The sequence below is a fragment of the Dendrobates tinctorius genome, unplaced genomic scaffold (assembly GCF_039654945.1).
Source record: "Dendrobates tinctorius isolate UK_male_01 unplaced genomic scaffold, ASM3965494v1 ptg000145l, whole genome shotgun sequence".
Taxonomy (NCBI): domain Eukaryota; kingdom Metazoa; phylum Chordata; class Amphibia; order Anura; family Dendrobatidae; genus Dendrobates; species Dendrobates tinctorius.
In genome coordinates, this window is record NW_027361812.1 from 10300195 (window position 1) to 10321842 (window position 21648).

The 21648-nt window shown below is 44.7% G+C and overlaps 1 protein-coding gene across 1 annotated transcript in view; it reads left to right on the forward strand.

Moving 5' to 3' along the window:
* The window catches only part of TNS2 (tensin 2), a 256747-nt gene extending 235134 nt beyond the window's left edge, over positions 1–21613 (forward strand). The window contains exons 24-29 of the mRNA XM_073546168.1: positions 6709–6786; positions 8293–8370; positions 9639–9804; positions 9887–9955; positions 10902–10931; positions 14469–21613. Of these exons, the coding sequence (XP_073402269.1) occupies positions 6709–6786; positions 8293–8370; positions 9639–9804; positions 9887–9955; positions 10902–10931; positions 14469–14610 (563 nt within the window). The 3' untranslated portion in view covers positions 14611–21613. The remainder of the gene's footprint in view (positions 1–6708; positions 6787–8292; positions 8371–9638; positions 9805–9886; positions 9956–10901; positions 10932–14468) is intronic.
* The last annotated feature ends 35 nt before the right edge of the window (positions 21614–21648 follow it).

A 21648-nucleotide genomic window follows, 5' to 3' on the forward strand; every position in this document is an offset into this window, starting at 1 on the left:
CGAAGATTTGGTAGCAAAGTGTCCGGTGGTTTGGGCAGAAGTAGAGGGCTGGGCCGTCCGGTGTCTGGTATACACGGGGTCACAAGTAACCACCATGCCTGCAACGTACTTTCAACAAAACTTCCCGGAGGCAGCAAGACCCCAGTGGGGGCCCATGATTAGAGTAATAGTCGCCAACCAATTGCCGGTCCCGGTTGCCAGGGTAGTGTGGGTGCAGGTGACGTTGTGCGGTAAATCCCTTGGTCGCAGAAGGGTGGTGCTTACTCAAGGAGAAGCTGATCAACGGCACCCCGTCACCCTAGGCATGAATATTTTACGCGAGTTCGGCAACTTGCTACTAAATGATCCCACACAGATTCTGAAGCAGTGGGGTTCTCGCACAGCTCAGGGACAGGTATTCCAGCAGCTGGTGCGAGGTGCGTGGGTGCATCAGGACTGCCAGGAGGGCGAGGCTCTGGGCAAAGTCATCGCGTCAGCAGCTCCCCTGCTTGTGCTACCTCCTGGACAGACAGTGGTGACCCTGACAATTCGAGCCCCGATACCTTTGGAGGGCGTGGAGGTGCAGGTGGAGCCGTGTCACTCAGAGCGCTTACCTCCTGGCATACTGGTGGCCCGTTCCCTGGCTACGGTGCAAAAAGGAACCGTCCTGGTACACTGCGTTAACCTTGAAGACCGAGACACCTTTCTGAAAGCAAGGACTGTACTGGCCAAACTAGTAAGGCCTTTAGAAGAAGTGCTGCCAGCTCCTGCGGTTCAATTACGAGTACACCCCGAGGATCCTTGGGAAGTAACAATACGAACCTTACAGGCCCACGAAGTCTCGGCACAAGAGAAGGGCAGAAATATTTTGGAGCAAATGCGGGCTGAGCTTTCTGGATTAACTGCAGCCCAACTCTCACAGATAAAAACATTGCTTGGACAGTACCATGAAGTATTTGCTAGTCATGAGGACGATTTTGGGTGTACCACCGCCATCACTCATGAAATCCCCACAGCAGGAGCGGCCCCTATCCGGGAACGATATCGACAGATTCCGCCACAACTCTATCAGGAGGTGAAAACTTTGCTGGCCCAAATGCTGCGAAAAGGGGTGATGCGGGAAAGTCAAAGCCCCTGGGCTGCCCCAATCGTGTTGGTCCGGAAGAAAGATGGTACACTACGATTCTGTGTGGATTATCGTAAACTGAATGCTTGCACTATTAAAGACTCATATCCACTGCCCCGCATAGAAGAATCCCTGTCCGCCTTGGGAAAAGCAACATATTTTTCAACCCTGGACTTGGCCAGTGGGTACTGGCAGGTGCCCATGTCAGAAGAAGAGAGAGCCAAGACGACGTTCATATTGCCCATGGGACTGTTTGAGTTTAATTGGATGCCGTTTGGGCTGGCCAACGCCCCCGGGACCTTTCAGCGATTGATGGAGCGGTGTCTGGGAAATCTCAATTTTGAGGATATGTTGATCTATCTGGACGACATCATCGTCTATGCCGCCACCTTTGAGGACCACCTGAAGCGGTTGGGACAGGTACTCGGCCGGTTGCAAAAGTACGGGTTGAAGGTGAAGCCTCAGAAATGCCACCTGTTTCGCTCTCAGATTGAATATCTGAGTCATGTCGTTTCTGCAGAGGGTGTGAGGCCATCCCGGGAGAAGGTTGCTGCTATCCAGGAATGGCCTACCCCCGAGACGGTGAAAGATGTGCGGGCATTTCTGGGGTTAGCCGGATATTACCGTCGTTTCGTGAAGAATTTTGCATGTCGAGCTCAAGCCCTGCACGACCTGCTGAAGGGGGCTCCCGCAGGGGCCAATGGGCGAAAAATCCAGTGGCAACACCCTCAGGAAGAGGCCTTCCGAGACCTCAAGGCTGCGCTCTCGGATGCCCCAGTGTTGGCTTATGCGGATTTCTCACAACCGTTCATCTTGCACACTGACGGGAGTCTTCACGGGCTGGGGGCTGTGTTGTCACAGGTTCAGGATGGCCGGGAGAGGGTGATCGCATATGGAAGTCGCTCACTCCATGACTCTGAGCATAACCCTGACAATTACAGCTCCTTCAAACTCGAGCTCCTCGCAGTGGTATGGGCCATGACGGAGAGATTCGCAGAGTACCTAGCGGGCTCCGAGGTGGTGGTGCGAACTGACAACAACCCGCTGGCTCATTTGGAAAATGCCAAGTTGGGGGCTCTGGAACAGTGATGGGTGGCCCGGATGGCGAAGTACAATTATAAGATTATCTACAAAAGAGGGGCCGAGAATGTCCATGCAGATGCCCTCTCCAGGATTCGACATACAACTCCAGGACAAAATCGAGACGAAGAATTAGAAGGAGAGGAAATACCGTTCGCTCTCACTGCTGCCGTGCTCACAACTGACAATAAAAAAATATCTTCTTAGACCCCAAAGGGCATACTGGAACAATCCCGGGATAAGTGGATACAACAGCAACAAGAAGACGAAGACGTTGGCCTCCTCAGAACGTGGGTCACCGCCGGGCAATTACCCACTAATTCTCAACGACAAAATTTGACTCAAGACCTGTTGCTTATGCTGCGACAATGGGAGAGGTTCGTTATCCGAAAGGGACTATTGTATCGTAAAATAATATCACAAACAACCTCGATGATGGTTTGGCAGGTGGTTACGCCAGGAGCCCAACTTCACGTATTAGCTCGGGAGGCTCATGAAAAAGGGGCCCACTTCGGAACAAAAAAAACTCTGCAATGGCTGCAACAGAAAGCTTACCACCCGCGCTTGCCGGCTGTTGTGGACGAAATTTGTCGGACCTGCCGCTTATGCGAATTAGCCAGCCACCCGCTCAGCGAGCCGCAACACAGACTATTGTGACCTCAGCGCCCCTTGAGCTCCTGACGGTGGATTATCTGACCATTGGGCCCGCATTTCAGGGGTGCGAACACTGTCTCGTTATGGTAGATCATTTCACTAAGTTCGCTGTGGTCACCCCCACTCGGGATCAGACCGCAGAGTCAGCTGCCTCCGCAATTTGTAGAAACTTTATACAAGTATACGGCTGTCCTCAATGAATACATTCTGATCAGGGAGCATGTTTTTTGGGAAAAGTCATGGAAGAACTACATCACCTCTATGGAATTGACAAATCCCAGACAACACCGTATCACCCGCAAGGGAATGGGGCTTGTGAACGATTTAATCGGACATTGATTCAGATGTTGCACACTCTGGAGAGTGACAAGAAGGCTCGTTGGCCCGAATATGTTTCTGAACTAGTTTGGGTCTATAACAATAGGGTACATCGAGTGACTGGCTATACCCCCTACTCACTGTTGTTCGGACGAGAAGGTAAAGGGATCACGGAGGTGGAGTTGGACCCCGAAGAGCCTCAGCCCTGGACTGGAGTGTCGTCTTGGGTCCGAAATCATCGCCACCGGTTGCAAACTCTTCACTGAATTGTACACAACAAGCTCCGAGACTGGGAGCACCCAGGGAAGGATGCAATCCCACCCCCTCACCTCGAAAGCGGGGACCGGGTGCTTGTACTAGATCAACGCCCCCAGTGCAAACTAGAGCCGCGTTGGGAAGAAAGTCCTTATCGGGTCTTACGCCGTATCCATCCAGACGGACCGGTGTACGAAATATGGCCCGAGGAGGATGAAACACTGCCCACTCGTATTGTACATCGTAATATTTTACACCCGTGTACTTCCTCCGACCCGAAGCAGCTGGAGCCTACCCCGTCGACATCCAAACCGTCTTCCGTATGTTGGGACCCGGACGACGACGAAGACTGTCTCCCAGGACATAGAGGCCCTCCACTCAGTAATCAATCATCTGACACAATTAGCCCGCCCACACCAATCAGCCCACCGATGTCCACCACCCCAGACAACTCTACTCCAGTTGAACTTAGACACTCCGAGCGGTCAACGGCCGGCAAACCCCCTGAACGATATGAACAGGATCAATTTATATGGCAACGCACATTGAAACCCCTTCAGACCGATCTCAATAGACTAAGGCCCTCGCCCGAGGACTGGCGAGCTTACAGGGTGGAGGAATGTGGGGAGGAGGACTCCCAGACAGTGACTGGGCCGGTACCCAGGGGACCGCCATCAGGGTTCCTGAGGGAACAATACTGGGAGAACAGTAAAGGGAGAGACATGACTGGAGTTGTCAGGGCAACAAGGGGCGGGGCGAGGATAAAAGGAGCAGGGGGCACGCTCAAGTGGCAGTTGGGAGAGAGTGTGACAGGAGGCAGGAAGCTGGGTGACTTGAGGAGACATGGACAGGGGCCTGTGAGGATACTGCGCACTCACTGACAAGTGAGACGTGAGAGACTTTTACCGGAGGCCGCTTCCCGCCCACGTTCACAGAGAGCCACGCCCGCCGTCCCCCGCCCTTGTGAGACAGATCCCTTACCTCAGGTCGCGGCTGCAGCTACGCATAAAACGGTCACAGAGGCTTGGACGCTGCCCCCCGGCCTTCTCCCACCGCGGCGACCCTGTCATCACCGGCCTCAGGGGATGCCACCTCGCCATAGGCGACATTAGAGGCCCTTGTCCCAGCTACCGAGGGACCCTTAGCGGAGGACAGCCACTGGACATTTAGGGGAACTGCGTCATTACCGCGCCCCACTGGCATCGTTTCTTCAGGGCCTGTTGCGCCCCAACGGCATCGTTTCTTCAGGGCCTGTTGCGCCCCACCGGCATCATTTCTTCAGGGCCTGTTGCGCCCCACTGGCATCTTTTCTTCAGGGCCTGTTGCGCCCCACTGGCATCGCTTCTTCAGGGCCTGTTGCGCCCCAAGTCTTCCCAGAATATCGAGGCGTCAAGACAGCCGCATCAACGATCTCAAAGCGGCCGCATCTGCGATCCCGAGTGACGCAAGGAAGGATAAGTGTACTATAGCAATAAGTACCATAGTTTGGCCCTATTTCGGTCTTTGACACCCGGACTAGCCGGGTACTTCCCGCTAGTTAGAAAAGTATTGTTTATTTTATTGAGTCCCTGCGAGGACAGATTTGTGTTACCCCTTCTTCTGCCCGTTCAGCATAGCCCTAGTGGCGCCAGTTTATAAAAGTTAATTACACAAGTCATACCCTGTCTCGTGTCTCGTCACTGCATCCTGAAAATCTGCTAGACCCTACACTACAACCGAGGAAAACCAGATAATAACAGCTGAAAATAAAGAAGCCCTCAATACTTGGCTCCTCGTGTGATCTGCTTCCATATAGGTGGTTCCTTCTAGCATCGAGTCCTCAGTCTGTGTGCTTTATCCTCTAATTCCTTCCCCTGATTTATTCTTTTGAGGTTTCTGTGAGCCGGTTGTTGTGTTTTGGCTGTCTGGGACCATGAATGAGTGATTCTGTGTTTCAGTAGTGTGTTTGGGGCTGTCCAGTCATAACTCTAAGGGCTGCAGAGATTTCCTGTCTGGACGCAGATTTCTCAGCCATATCTGTGTGGGCTTCTCTGCTTTACCTTCTCTATTCCTGGTTTTGTGGGTTTTGAAATGTTATGTGGTTTTGTCAAATGTTGGTGAAAAATCATTGGTGGGAACTATGGCTCCGGACAAGCTAATCTGTGGTGTCATACGGTGAGATGTAGCACATGGCCTCCATTTATCAGACAGTTGAGTCCATTCTGATAGACCGTCGGCTTGTACTTGTCTCCTTCACACACTGTTTTCTTCATTTTAAAATATTCCAGTGAAAACACTTGAAATGTCCTTTTTTTACATTGCCTTTTAAGAGTGTTGGATAGTGTGTCCTTTTTTAAAAGTTCATAGAGCAACATTCAGAAAAATTAGAGGAAAAAAATGCTGCGTACTGCATTTTACATAGGAAATAACATTGACTGTAACAGGGTCAGGACGTGCGGGAGACATAAGGCGCTGGGATCTGGCAGCAGCTAAATAAATACGTGCAGTCTGCTGTGTGTGCGTGTTCATGGTGAAGTCTGGAGAAGTAGCTGCCGACAGTCATTTCATGCATGTAGCCACCTGGAGGCTGAAGCTACATGATGGCCTTGGCCACAGCAAATGTCACCCGGCCAAAGATCGCTAGATTTTATTCCGTAGCATAGTGCTTGTGAATGGGGCCAGACAATTCTGAATTTTTGCTTTGACAATGGCAATGTGACCCCGTTCACTTGCACTGTGCTGGGATGGAGCTGTGGCATGAATGGCATAAATTCATCTTGTAGCCCCGACCCACCACAGCTACCTTATTCTAACCGAGCTGCTGACGTGAAGGGAACATTTTTTTTACTGTCCAGTTCTATTCTTTTGCTTCATGAGGTTGTCTTGGTCACTCAAATTACAAAAATATATAAACTTTTCCTACTTGCTATTTTGCCCCCATTGTTCTTTTTAATTCCGTCTTTGAATGTCCACCTTATAAGCCAATCCTGGCGGTCACACATTCTCAGTAGATCCATCAGACCACTCGGATCCTCCCGTACCCCGGGAACACAACGAATTGTGCGGCTGTAGATGCCAATACAAATTAGTGCAGTAGAAGCTGCTGCTCTCTATCACAGGACATATGATATGTGGACGTTATGAAAAGGGAATAAAAAGCACCAGTGGGCACCATAACACGTATGGACGAGCAATATTGTCGCACAGAAGCATTTTTTCATCTAACTGAATCTTGTCATGTAGGAGAACCCCTTTACGGTCATGATTTTCCCCATCTCAATAGTGAATGACACATTTTTTCCTCCCCTTATAATTAGGAAGCCTATCAGCCCTGGTGTCTCAGCACTCGGTCACGCCTCTGTCTCTGCCCTGTAGACTTCGTGTCCCTGACAAGGGTAAGTTCACGCTCCTGACCTCAAAGTAAGTTACTGGTCAACAGATTTTTACTAGTCGTTCCCACTGGATACAATTAGTGTATGTTCACACTGAGCATTTATGCTGCAGTTTTATGTATGGAATAAAAAGCTATGTTTTACAGTAGTAGCAAAATGAATGAGATTTCTAAACGCTCATGCACACCTTGTGGTATTTTTTTCTTGCCTTTTTTGATCAATAAGATTTAGAAAAACGCATAAAAAGCATCAATAATAGTGATGAGCAAACGTGCTAGGATACAGTGTTATCTGATCATGCTCATGTGCTAACCGAGTATCTTTGACATGCTCGGAAAATACGTTTCAGTCCCCGCGACTGAATGTCTCTCGGCTGTTCATGTGTTGCAGCTGTCTAACAAACAGGCAGTCCCTGCAAACCGCAGGGTCTCGAACATAGTATTTGAGCACGCCGGTTCATCACCAATCAATAACCCTCATAATGTCTTCAGCGTTTTCCACGCGGAAACACACTAAAGGCGCTACGTGTGAACATACCCTTACGATGGCCATTAACATTTGGGATTGGACCAGTTACACCCACTAAGGGCTCTTCATTGCTGATATACAGCCATAGGCAGAACAGGAGTTGCAGGCCCAAAGCCTGGAGCACTACTGAGCGATCACAATTCTATTTCCTGCTTTATTAGCTGCAGTGTGGTCATGTATGTAAATCTCCGGATACATGACACGCGCCTCATATTAAACAGGATGTGCACGTTGTATTTAGGAATCCAGGCGCAGATGGACTACAGATATCAGCAGGCTGCAGGCGCTCACATTCTCTTCATGCTTTTGGCCGGTAATCGATGATTTCCTATCCTAGAAGTAAGGCCGGGGTCAGACATGCAAGAAACTTGCACGAGTCTCGCACGTCCATACCCGGCACTGCCGCCGGCACTCGGGACCGGGGCGCTCAGCTGCATAGAAATACATGCAGCCGCACATTCCTGTCCGAGTGCTGGCAGCACTCGTGAGAGTTTCTTGCATGTCTGACCCCGACCTAAGGGCTAGAAATGCGATAAACAGATGACCAAATGATTTTCCAAAACATAGGACTATTATTTTTTTACAGATAAATGTCATTTTGTTTAATTAAAAATGGTAATTTCCTAATTATTAAAGGGGTGTTTTCTCATCGTTTTAAAAACTTGCTATAGAGGTCATTTGAAAATAACGAAAGAAGTATTATGCACTGCTCAATTCATCCATCACTTCTGCGCCACAGCCCTAGAGGTCTCCACCGGCATCGGTAGTCATGACATCGCATCCATTCCTCATCTCCTCCGGCATGATCGGCTGGGGTTGTGATAGTCACACTTCTTTATTTTTTTTCAATTCCTTCAATCTAGAAAGTTTTGAAAAATCTTGTGGAAAACCCCTTTAAGTATTAAAATTGTATAGCAGCGCGTATCGCGTATCACGGTGGGTTCTGTATAAAGTGTTCACGTCTCTCCTCTCGATGTGTAGATCTGGCGGAGCAGAGCGCAGATGTCGTCGTTCACACTAATATGAGCACAGCGGCCGACTTACTACGACAAGGGGCAGGTGTGTATGGGGAGAATCATGGCGCTCAGATGTTGGACAACCACAGAACAATATTGCCACTTTAGCTTCAGAGGTTCACTGTTCTTAGATCGGAGCAGAGAAATAAAATTGCAAAATGCAGGTGTGATCAGATCCCCCCTGGTAATCCAGCGACCATGTGTCATACATTCATGTGACACATGCAGCCCCCAGAGATCACAACATGCCATCACTGCAGCACAATACATGAAGACCGGAAGATAATTGACAGGTACAATTCCATTTTTGCAAATTTAGAAACAAAAAAAACACAACTCATGCTGAGGACGGATCCGGTCAGGTGTGAGCAGTGAGTAATGTTTGCTTCATACCACTTCCAAATCTAAATTCTGGATAATGCCTTTAATTGGAGCTGAGCTGTAAAACTGCATCTACCCCTGTTCAGGGCAGGTCATTACTGATATATTAGAAATGATTTCTATGAAGATTACAATTGGTTTGTTATTGTTCATATTATCTTACATTTTGTTCTGTTAATTTGGAGTTTTAATAAAAACGGACTTTACTTAAAAGCTCCAATTCATCCAGATGGGGGATTCTTAGAGGACTCTTCATAAATCAGGAGTGTCTGATAAGTGGTGTGCATCGCCATGCGCTTTGCCACAAATCTTACTCTAGTCTGTGACTGGAGTAAGATTTCTGGTGTAGGGACCGCCACAGCTCATCATAAATTAGATGAACTGGTGCAGCACACCACCATCGCGCCCCCGTCATGCCCTTGCTCCGATAGTTTTGACGAAGCTGGAAGAAACTGGTGTGAAATCACCAAAAATCTCAATTAGTGATGAGTGAGCATGCTCAGGTGTTATTCGGGTATCTTGGGCGTGCTCAAAAAATATGTTTGAGTCCCCATGGCTGCACGTCTCGCGGCTGTTTCGACAGCCGCAGCACGTGGGGATTGCCTGTTTGTTATGCAATCCATGCATGTGTTGCGGCTGTCTAACAGCCACGAGACGTGCAGCCGCGGGGACTGAAAGATTTACTTGAGCATGCGCAAGACACATGGTTAACACCCGAGCATGCTTGCATGACACGATAATATCCAAGCACGCTCACTCATCACTGATCGCAACATTTTTACGAAACTCAGAGTTTTGCAACTTTTCAGAGTGGATTTACGTTAGAATTCGGGCGAGATTGCTTTGATGGCCCTGGGCCAGTGAGTTTTCCTGATATTGGTGGTTGTGTGTCCAGTGCCTCTTATCCGTGCATCTTGTCTCCATCTCCAGCCTGCAGCGTCCTCTACCTTGGCTCTGTGGACACAGAATCTCTGACAGGCCCGCAGGCTATTTCCAGGGCTTCCAGCGCCATCTTAACTCCCCCTCGGTCTACTGCGACTATTGTTCATTTCAAGGTGTCTGACCAAGGTATCACACTGACTGACAGCCAGCGCAAGTAAGTTTGGGAAGTGGCGGCTTTTGTTTGGGCAGTGAAGTTCACTGTTCTGTGCCCTGATATCATTTGGTTTTATTTGCAGACTGTTCTTCAGGCGCCATTACCCTATTTCCAGTGTCACATACTGCAGTGCTGACCCCCAGGACCGCAGGTATCACACTCATTGCATTTATTCTCTGTTGTTAAATTGCATTGCATTACTGCTCTAGAAAATAGGAAAAATTGAGAATACTTAGCGCATAAATTGGCCAATACAAGCACGCCCAACAGCCGCGAGGCCCATAAAAGTGTACCGATCTGTCGAACAGCCGCGAAACAAGCCGCTGCGGGGACTCGAGCATTTTGTCAAGTACGGTGAAAATACTTGATTAGGACACGAGCGTGCTCACTCATCACTACTGACGAGCTGAAGGAGCACAGCAGTCAACTAAGCGATTTTGCCACTTTGCTGATTGCGGAGTCTAAATATTCTGTCACTCACTTATCAATGTGACATGTAAAAAGTTTCTGAAACTTTAAAGGGAATCTGTCTAGATCAACCCTCCAAAGCCGTCTTTATGGGTATGTAGGTCATGGGAAGCTGAATAATATGATTCTTTGATATCTGCAATCTGATATGTTATTCCAGAGAAATCCACATTTTTCTTTAATATGTAAATGAGCTGTTAATCTCTATGGGCCGGATATAGATCTCCCTGAAAATCTGCCTCCTGAGCTCTTTTTATATGAAAAACGGGGCGTTACCAGTGTGAGACCTGTAGATCAGGAGAGCGGACTGTCAGTCATTACATGTCTCACACTCGTAATGTCCCTTTTTTTTTTTTTTTTTTTATAAATAATCTCTGGAGCAGATTTTCAGGGAGATCTATGTCTGGCCCATAGATCTTAACAGCTCGTTTACATATTAAACTATTGAAAATGTAGATTACTCTGGAATAAGATATCAGATTGTAGATATCAAGGTATCATTTTATTCAACTTTCTATGACCTACATTCCCATCTAGACGGCGTAGGAGGGTTTATTCTACTCACAGATTCCCTTCAAGACCTCTATACTTTAGAGCTTTACTCCTAAACCTCTTTAATTTCATTGTAGGTGGACCAATCCAGACAGGACAACATCAAAGTATGTATAATCCACAGCGTCTTCACAGCAAAAGACCTTATATTCCTTGCACTATGTAGAGGCCAACAAGTTACACTTCATTAGAGACATTTTACCTTCAATGACAGCTGTCAGGTGCCCTAGAGGCTCATTCAGACGGGCACCAAAGCCAAGGAACATACAGGGTCCTCCACAGCCAGCCATTGTCACTGATCCAAGTGATCCCGTAGGGACTCATGCAGGCTATTAGATTTTCCAAGATTTTCATTTCTTCATAAAATATTATGAACATTGTCATGGATACTCTAAAACTAACCCAGTCCATAGGCATTTATAGATTTAATTTACATTTAATAGAGCAGTAGAGTAAGCAGTAAGCCTTACAGGATAGTATGGGACAGGGAGGCATATACAGTGGGTGCAGAAAGTATTCAGATCCCTTTAAATTTTTCACTGTTTCATTGCAGCCATTTGGTAAATTCAAAAAAGTTCATTTATTTTTCTCGTTAATGCACACACTGCACCCCATCTTGACTGAAAAAAAACAAATGTAGAAATTTTTACACATTTATTAAAATAGAAAAACTGAAATATCACATGTCATAAGTATTCAGACCCTTTGCTCAGTATTGAGTAGAAGCACCCTTTTGAGCTTGTACAGCCATGAGTCTTCTTGGAAATGATGCAACAAGTTTTTACACCTGGATTTGGGGATCCTCTCCAGTTCCATCAGGTTGGATGGTGAACATTGGTGGACAGCCATTTTCAGGTCTCTCCAGAGATGCTCAATTGGGTTTAGGTCAGGGCTCTGGCTGGGCCAGTCAAGAATGGTCACAGAGTTGTTCTGAAGCCACTCCTTTGTTATTTTAGCTGTGTTCTTAGGGTCATTGCCTTGTTGGAAGGTGAACCTTTGGCCAAGTCTGAGGTCCAGAGCACTCTGGAAGAGGTCTTCATCCAGGATATTTCTGTACTTGGCCGCATTCATGTTTCCTTCAGTGGCAACCAGTCGTCCTGAAAACTACCCCCATAGCACGATGCTGCCACCACCATGTTTCACTGTTGTGAATGTATTGGGCAAGTGATGAGCAGTGCCTGGTTTTCTCCACACATACCACATAGAATTATCACCAAAAAGGTCTATCTTCGTCTCATCAGACCAGAGAATCTTATTTCTCATAGTCTTGGAGACCTTCATGTGTTTTTTTTTTTTAGCTAACTCTATGCGGGCAGTCATATGTCTTACACTGAGGAGAGGCTTCCGTCGGGCCACTCTGCCACAAAGGCCTGACTGGTGGAGGGCTGCAGTGATAGTTGGCTTTGTGAAACTTTCTTCCATCTCCCTACTGCATCTCTGGAGCTCAGCCACAGTGATTTTGGGGTTCTTCTTTACCTCTCTCACCAAGGCTCTTCTCCCACGATTGCTCAGTTTGGCTGGACAGCCAGGTCTAGGAAGACTTCTGGTGGTCCCAAACTTCTTCCATTTAAGGATTATGGAGGCCACTGTGCTCTTAGAAACCTTGAGTACTGCAGAAATTCTTTTGTAACCTTGACCAGATCTGTGCCTTGCCACAATTCTGTCTCTGAGCTCCTTGGCCAGTTCCTTTGACCTCATGATTCTCATTTGGTCTGACATGTCCTGTGAGGTCTTATATAGACAGGTGTGCGCCTTTACAAACCAAGTCCTATCAGTTTAATTAAACTCACCTGGACTCCAATGAAGGAGTAGAACCATCTCAAGGAGGATCACAAGGAAATGGACAGATTGTGATTTAAATATGAGTGTCTGAGCAAAGGGTCTGAATACTTATGACAATTTCAGTTTTTCTTTTTTAATAAATTTGCAAGTATTTCTACATTTCTGTTTTTTTCAGTCAAGATGGGGTGCAGTGTGTTCATTAATGAGGAAAAAAAGGAACTTTTTTTGAATTTACCAAATGGCTGCAATGAAACAAAGAGTGAAAAATTTAAAGGGGTCTGAACACTTTCCGCACCCACTGTAAGACCATTGCCTCTACCCTCTGCAACTTTAGTAGTACTATTGCACCTATAATCCAAGAGTGCTTGGACGTTATAAGGCTATCTTCACACGTTGCTTTTTTGCTGCAGACAAAACGCAGGTTTTCTTGCTGTGTTTTTACAGCATTTTTCAGGATCCCAAAGTTCAGCTTTGCTTCCACCTTACAAAAATGAACAATACAATGTCTTAGATCACCAATGCAAGATTTATGTGTAAAACATTTTTGCAATTTGATCAAATTATTTAGGGGAAAAAGTAGTTTTTTTTATACTTATTAGGTAGGGCATTGTTTACTTAACACATTAGCTTAATTATCATTAATTTAGTTAAACTATGCTTTGAGTGGAGAGAAACAAAAGTGATAAACATAAAAATTTTCTTTAAAGGAAAAGCGTTTTTTGAAAAAATATAGCAACTATTCTGAGAAAAAAGGCTGAAATCAAATTTCAGGGTGAATTTATTGGCTTTTTACGCTCAGAGATTGTCCAGAGTATGTTTATATAAAAATGTGCCAATGTTCTTCATAAAACAAAAAAGACCAGTTACTACTATGCTGCCACAAGACGACTGTTTCTTCTGGCTCGGAAGGAACATTAAGACCGCAGCCTAATAGTGACTAGTGATTGTCTGCAGTGGTCCTGTGACAACCCTCACTATAGCTTAGGACACTCGCAAGGGTCTGGTAGGTGACAACCCCTTTACTTTATTTACTGGGTCTTACAATATACTCAGTCCATTATTTCTTACCTCCTCCTTGGCTGCTACCAACACTTTCCCGTCAAGAAAAGCATTGTCTTTCCACGATTAAAAGATTGTGGTAGCTGCAGTGAAACGACTAAATAGCAGAAACACACTAAGTGGTTTCACACACAGTATTTTTCAGCAAAATTCTTTGATATATTTATTTTCATAGAAAAATGTGTAATGGCCAACGTAGGGAGTAAATCAATAGGCAAATTTAAAATGCACTGCAAATGGTTTTTTTTTTTTTTTTAGGCATTAATTCCATATTTTCAGTGCACTTTTAGTTCCATACTGATTTTTCCCAAAACCGAGCTTGTTCTAATCGTGGCTTTTTTTATGCGTTTTCCCCCATCAACTTTTTTATGGGGAGAAAAGCATGAGTATCTGCTCTATAATATAAATACATATACGGTATATGGACATGTAAAAAAAAGCGTGAAAATTCGCCAGAAAAATCCCCACAGGTGCAGTCTGTAGAACTGCACAGTGCACCAAATGCTGCAGAACCTCTTTAAGAAGGGGGTTGCTTCTGTTAATAAGTCATGTGTGTATAGTAAGGTACATAGCATCAAACATTGGAAATTATAAGATTAAGAGATACCAAGTAATTTCATAGACACATAAAACTTTTATATGGGGCTCATCACTGACTGACTGTTCTTACCCTGCCATGTATAAAGACCGCACCTTCTCCTGGATCACTTGATGATCACACGAGAGACTATAAAGTTTATGAGGTTTGGTAAGTGAATCACAGTGACATTAGCGAGGCATCAGTGCATTTATTTCCTTTACAGGGTGTTTGGTTTTGTGGCCCGGAAAGCAGGAAGCACAGCGGAGAATGTCTGCCATCTCTTCGCCGAGGTAGACCCCGAACAGCCAGCATCGGCCATTGTCAACTTCATCACCAAAGTCATGCTTGGCACACATCGGAGATAAAAGGAGGAAGCCGGAGAATAAACTGGGAAATAAATGGTTAAAGAAGGTCGACTGGTGGTTCCCAAAAGATGCAGGTGCTATAGAGCCAAGAGTATGTGACAGTCGACGGTCAGATCATCTATACCGTTAAGTGAAGGACTCAGCAGTCATGGTTTCTGCCTACAGTACAATGGGTATGGTTGTGGTTGAAGGGATTATTATGAAAACTGGTGTCCTGCTTTCATCCTAAAGTATGGTAATTGTCTTCATCATGACGTCATTTGGGGTCTTGTCAAAAGGTGACCTTACGGCTAAAGAAAAGATACAGAGCAAAGAATTCTTGCTCTACAAAGTAGATGGACATCCAACTGGTCACAAGTACAATCTTCTAATCATACATTGTTGTACGGGTGACACAAGTCACTATATGGCATCTGGGATATAGATTCAGCTCATATATATTAATGCATATTTCTCCTCTACAACATCAGTGCCATGAATGCCGCCTCTTCACTATACCAGGAACAATATTTTATTAGCAACTTCTAAAGTCATCTCAACACAAGCATCTCGTATTACTGAGCTTGTGACGCAAGGTGTTCACTATATAACTGGTATATAACACCCTATAGTCCTTCCAGGATATTTCATACTATCCCTGTGAAGAGACCCTCACAGTATTACTTCTGGGACTCCCTTTCCTATGCGCCCTACGAAACTCAGCAGGTCCCCTGTCTATTGTAATGTTGTTGGAAATAGGCACTCAGGCAAAAAAGATGGCCAGTGTTTAGCTGCCTGCAAGGATATCCATAACTTCTGCACAGAGCAGACTTACTACTTGTCTTATAGACAGCCTAAAGGTATACCTGCCATGCAGAGGTGCCAGATTCATCACAGTTATGCAAATAAAGTCCGTGGAGCCTCATTTAAGAGTCTCAAACACGGGACTAGCCAGATCTTCCTCCAGAGAAGGACCCAGCCAAGGAGTGGCTCCTTTCGGAAACCACCATATTAAGTGGCCATTTGAGTCAATATCCAGCGCTTTACGAGTTTACAGATATGACAAGGGAAATACCAAGGCCAGGTATCCATCCACAGACAGCTGTTTCAGGGTGTTGCCCCTCATCAGTGTGGAGTAGGATTCTAGCTAGGTGGGAGCAATGCTCTGACTAGTCCCGTGTTTGAGACTCTTAAATGAGGCTCCACGGACTTTATTTGCATATTTGTATTTCCCAGGGAGCAATGCACCTAGGATTTCACTGATTGAGCGCCGCTGCCGCAGTGTTTTCTTTGACTGGTCTCCCTGAGGTCAGTGATTGTTTCGAGATTCATCACAGTGGCTCACACAGTGCGTTACCCTTGTGCATCCGGCTACAAATTTTAGCTGCTTATCTCTTGGTTGGTTGACGTTAGACCAGTGTTGTGTGGCACAGCCTGACATTTTAGAACTCCCCGACCGCCCTTTTTAGACACGCTTCAAAACACTTTTGTGAGTTGCAGTGTGTTTAAAATGCATAAGAAATGTGACGTGTATGCTAGTTTTTTTGGGGGGGAAATGTTAGCAGAATTCCAGAGTATTTTGCTTATTATTGTTCTCAGGTGGAGCACGGCCGTGTTACTTGTTAGTATCACACTATTCCTGGCTTTTGGTCCTCCAGAAAAAGTATGATGGCAAGTTATACTGCCAACCATTTTCATTGCCAAGTACCCGTCAGTCTCTAGAAAAGGCTACACTGTATTGCACTCTAGGAGGCCATATGAAGGCAAGGTGATTGTCTAGACCAGTGTTCCCCAGCTCCGGTCCTCAAGAGGCACCAACAGGTCATGTTTTCAGGATTTCCTTAGTATTGCACAGGTGATAATTGCATCAACTGGCTAGGCAGAAATTCAAACACCTGTGCAATACTGAGGAAATCCTGAAAACATGACCTGTTGGTGGCTCTTGAGGACTGGAGTTGGGGAACACTGTTCTAGACAAAGGAAAGGAAGTGTTGTCCCTTTTCTAACTTCTGTAAAACCAGAGGTGTCAATCAAGGAAGAGGGGCGCAGAGGTAGATGGAAAAGAAGCAGATGGAAAAGTGGAATGAACAGATCGTTCATGCCAAGGGTGTGTGCTTGAATGAAAAAGTCAACCAGCTCCCTTTAAATATAGGTATAGCATCAACTCGAATACATTGTGCAAAATACATGGTTATAATCAGCCAGTAAACCAAAGAGGACCAATATCTTGTCAAGGTCTGCCATGTATGCAACTAACCGTTCTTTATCAGGGGCTTGAGTGTGCCTTTTTGGCTGTGGGTTGAGCCCACAGGACCTACGGTAGTTATAAGCCGTCTCTCTATTACTCAAGTATTTGCTTAGAAATCAGATGCAGGTTTCATATCCATGTTACATGCTGGAAGTCTTGGATTCAGGAGATTCCATAATTCATGGAAATGAAAGAGCACATATTCCAGAGAATCAGATTTTGTCCTCTGAACAAACCCATGTGTACCAATAGTACTTGTCATGGGTGGAGACAGGGCTTTACATATAATACTTCACTTGGATGGGGACAGGGCTTTACATAGGATTTCTCATTGGCAAGTGATTCATTTAAAAGTAATCTGTCAATAAGATCAACCCTCCTGAGCCTTCTATATGGGCATGTAGGCCATAGGAAGCTGAATATAATGATACCTTGATGTCTGGAATAAGAGAATGGATTGCAGATCTGTCCATATTTTTCATAAATATATATATATATATATATATATATATATATATATATCTCCTCTTCCAGGCTCAGGGAAAGATGTTGCCTGGAGATAACTCCTCTTTCATGTATAATAAGCTCTGGAGGCAGAGTTACCAGTGTGAGACAAGTAACCAACACAGAACAGGAGAGCTGACATTTGTAACTTTTTTTTGCAGCTCTTGAGCTGTGCTATATTGCAACAATATTATACCCCTGTCTACCTGTGAGCTGGAAGATGAGAGGAACCTGCAGATGTGTCAGGTATAATCACACACAACTCTGCAATGAGATCAGAGAGCAACTATTAAACATTACACTGGTAACTCCCCTTCATGTAAAATAAGCTCTGGGTGCAGAGTTATTTCCAGGCACCATCTGCCCTGGAGCCTGGAAGAGGTCACTTAAAGAAGGCATCAGATATGAGACAGACAGGGAGGACATTTTTCAGCACTATATACACACACGTGATCAAAATTGTTGGTACCCCTCGTTTAATGACAGAAAAACCCACAATGGTCACAGAAATAACTTGAATCTGAAAAGTAATAACTAAAAAATCTATGATAATGAACAAATGAAAGTCAGACATTGCTTTTCAGCCATGCTTCCACAGAATTAAAAAAAAAAAAAAAAAAACTCATGAAATGGGCCTGGACAGAAATGATGGTACCCTTAACTTAATATTTTGTTGCACAACCTTTTGAGGCAATCACTGCAATCAAACAATTCCTGTAACGGTCAATGAGACTTCTGCACTCTCGACAGGTATTTTGTCCCACTCTTCAAGAGCAAACTGCTCCAGCTGTCTCGTGTTTGAAGGTTGCCTTTTCTAGACGGCATGTTGCAAAACTCTTGACCTGCGACTGAGACCAAGCTTTCTGACACTGGGCAGCACATTTCTCTCTAGAATCCCTTAATAGTCTTGAGACTTCATTATACCCTGCACAGATTCTAGATACCCTGTGCCAGATGCAGCAAAGCAGCCCCAGAACATAACAGAGCCTCCTCCATGTTTCACAGTAGGGACAGTTCTTTTCTTCATATGCTTCATTTTTCCATCTGTAAACATAAAGCTGATGTGCCTTGCCAAAAAGTTCAATTTTTATTTCATCCGTCCATAGGACATTCTCCCAGAAGCTTTGTGGCTTGTCAACATGTAGTTTGGCAAATTCCAGTCAGGCTTTTTATGATTTTTTTCAACGACCTCCTTGGTCGTCTGCCATGAAGTCCACTTTGGCTCATACAAAGACGGATGGTGCGATCTGACACTGATGTTCCTTGAGCTTGAAGTTCACCTTTAATCTGTTTAGAAGTTTTCCTGGGCTCTTTTGTTACCATTCGTATTATCCGGCTCTTTGATTTGTCATCAATTTTCCTCCTGCGGCCACGTCCAGGGAGGTTCGCTGCACTCACTGATTCCAAGATTGTAGACACCTGTGATGCTAATCAGTGGACACACCGTGATTTAACATGTCCCTTTTGTCACATTATTTTCAGGTGTACCATCATTTCTGTCCAGGCCTACTTAATGAGTTTTATTTTTTTTTTTAAATTCTGTGGAACCATGGTTGAAAAGCAATGTCTGACTTTCATTTGTTCATTTTCATAGATCTTTGAATTAGTATTACTTTTGTCAGAATCAAGTTATTTCTGTCACCATTGTGGGTTTTTCTGTCATTAAACGAGGGGTACCAACAATTTTGACCACGTGTGTAACCTGTATGTCCATCTTAATAGTTTAGATAGGTCAAATGTGGTGACAGATGCCCTTTAACAGACGTGTATCCAACATCCACAAACTGCATTTTCCTGTTTTTAGGGTTTGGATTAACTACTGTCCAGAATATACTTTAAAAGCAATGCATGTGTTAAAATAAAATAGCGCGCTTGTTTCCCTACGCCTCAATCGCTGCTGTTTTCGTATCCTCTGCCAGGCTTTCACTTGCCCTACAGTGACCACTCCAGCCAATTATTGGACTCACGGTTGATGCATACGAGTACACACCATGACTGCTGAAGACAGCGATTGTCTGCAGCTGTTGTACTTCTAGCTGCAGACAAATAAGAGACCAGGCGTAGCAATATCAGGGAAATTAGTGATTTTATTTGGTATTTTAGCAAATTCCTTCAGTAGGATTTTTTATGTATTCTGGACAACCCCTTTAAGCATATCAATGATATATTCTAGGGAATCTCCTAAAGTGGCTCTGCCGGCTCTTGACACGTCTGCCGTAGAAAATAATTTACGTCCCCCATGAATTAATAATTTTGGAGCATCTTTCTTAAAACTCTGCATAGTGCTGTTTCTCTTACTATTCCCAGAAATGAAGAAATTGACAACAGGGAGGTTACCAGCTCTAAAAAGGGAAATGGTAACACCTAGCTGTCAACTTTTTCACTGTTTACAAGGAATAACAGAAGACAAGGTTATGAGCTATAATATCCACGGTGAAGTTAGAGTATTTCCTGCAAGACTGTCTGCAAGGTTTTGCTACCTAATCCGAGAGCAAAATAATGTAGGGTCAGATGCCCCAATTCCAGCGATGTGTCGCTTACTGGGCTGCTTGCTGTTTTGATAAAATCGCTGTTTAACCCCTTAACGTCCAACGACTCAATATATAAAAATTAATCCAATCGGTAAACGACGTAGCGAGAAAAAAAAATTAGAACCGCCAAAATTGTTTTTTTCTGTTGCTTTTTTTTTTTTTTTTTTTTACAGAATTTGCAATTTTTTTTTATCACTTATATCTAGGTTCTTTGTTTGATGTCTATGAACTTGGAATGACCTGAAGAATCATAATGGCAGATTAGTTTTAGCATTTAGTTGAACGTAGTTAAAAAAAAAAAAAAAATCCCAAAAAACAAATTGTGGAATTGCACTTTTTTTTTCAATTTCACCGCATTTGGAATTTTTTCCCCCCGTTTCCAGTATAGGATATGGTAAAATCAATGGTGTCATTCAAAAGTACGACTCGTCCCGCAAAAAATCAAGCCCTCACACGGCCATATTGACGGAAAGATACAAAAAGTTATGGCCTTCGGAAGAAGGGGGAGCAAAAAATGGAAACGCAAAACGGAAATACTCCTGGGGTCCCTAAGGGGCTAAATCAGATTATAAAACAGAGTACTAGAAATCTTGCAACAATGTAGTCCTTGATATTCATGAGCTCTATATAACCCATCTCCACTACCGATGCTTTCTGCCTGTGCACAGTGTAGAAACAAGGCAGTTTTTTTAATGGTGTGGGCAGCAGGGTTATACAGATAATTGAGAAGAGTAGCAGAGCTGCTGAAGACAAACCAGTAGTTTTTATCAAAACTGCAGCAAGCAGCCCAGTAAATGACACCATACTGGAATTAGGATCTCTGTCTCTACTAGTGATGAATGAACGTGCTCGGAGAGCATACTCATGTGCTAACCCAGCGTCTTCGGCGTGCTCAAAAAAATATGTTCAAGTCCCCGCGGCTGTTCAACAGTCGGAACACATACAAGGATTTCCTGTTTGTTAGGCAATCCTTGCATGTGTTGAGGCCGTTGACAGCCGCGAGACATGCAGGGGTGGGGACTTGAACATATTTTTCGAGCACGCCGAAGACACTATCACGCGAGCATGATCGGAAACACCTTACTTATCCGAGCGCGTTGGCTCAGCACTAGTCTCTGCTCAATGCAGCCCTCAGTTGTGAGAAACACTGCTGATGGATTCCCTTTAAATAGACATGAAAGCTCCCAAAAGGGTTTTATTATTTGCATACAACGGCTCTCTAGGCCACAGACTTCCTTACCAAAAAAAAAGAGATGCGGAATATCTGCGATGTTGGAGGTATTCTGTTACAGGTCACTATTCTGTGCATGAGAATACTCTTAACGCCATCCTATAACTGCAATGATAATACGCTGTTCCCGCAGCCATTTAGTCGTCTGACTATGTAGTGTTATGGCAGCTGTATTAGTAACTTGCTTGGTTTTAATAAAGGGACCACCCCAACCGTTCACACCTAGGAACAAACATGAAAGAGGAGGTTACACCGACTCATGGGGAGAGGAGGGGGAATACTGAAGAGCTATTATTCTACAAGAAGCTTTCTATAGAGAAGTATATTTCCTATTTATAAGATATACATAGCATATGTAATATATATGTAATAAACTTGGCAAAAGCACTTGCGCTTTTATATAATAAAAAAAGATATTTTAATTTTCTATGCAAGCTTGAAGAATCTTTTATGGAAATGTTTCAATCTTATGTAAAAACGGACCTGAAATAAAACAGACATTTTATTCATCTTGGCGCGTCCGTGAATTATTCCCGCTCACATCC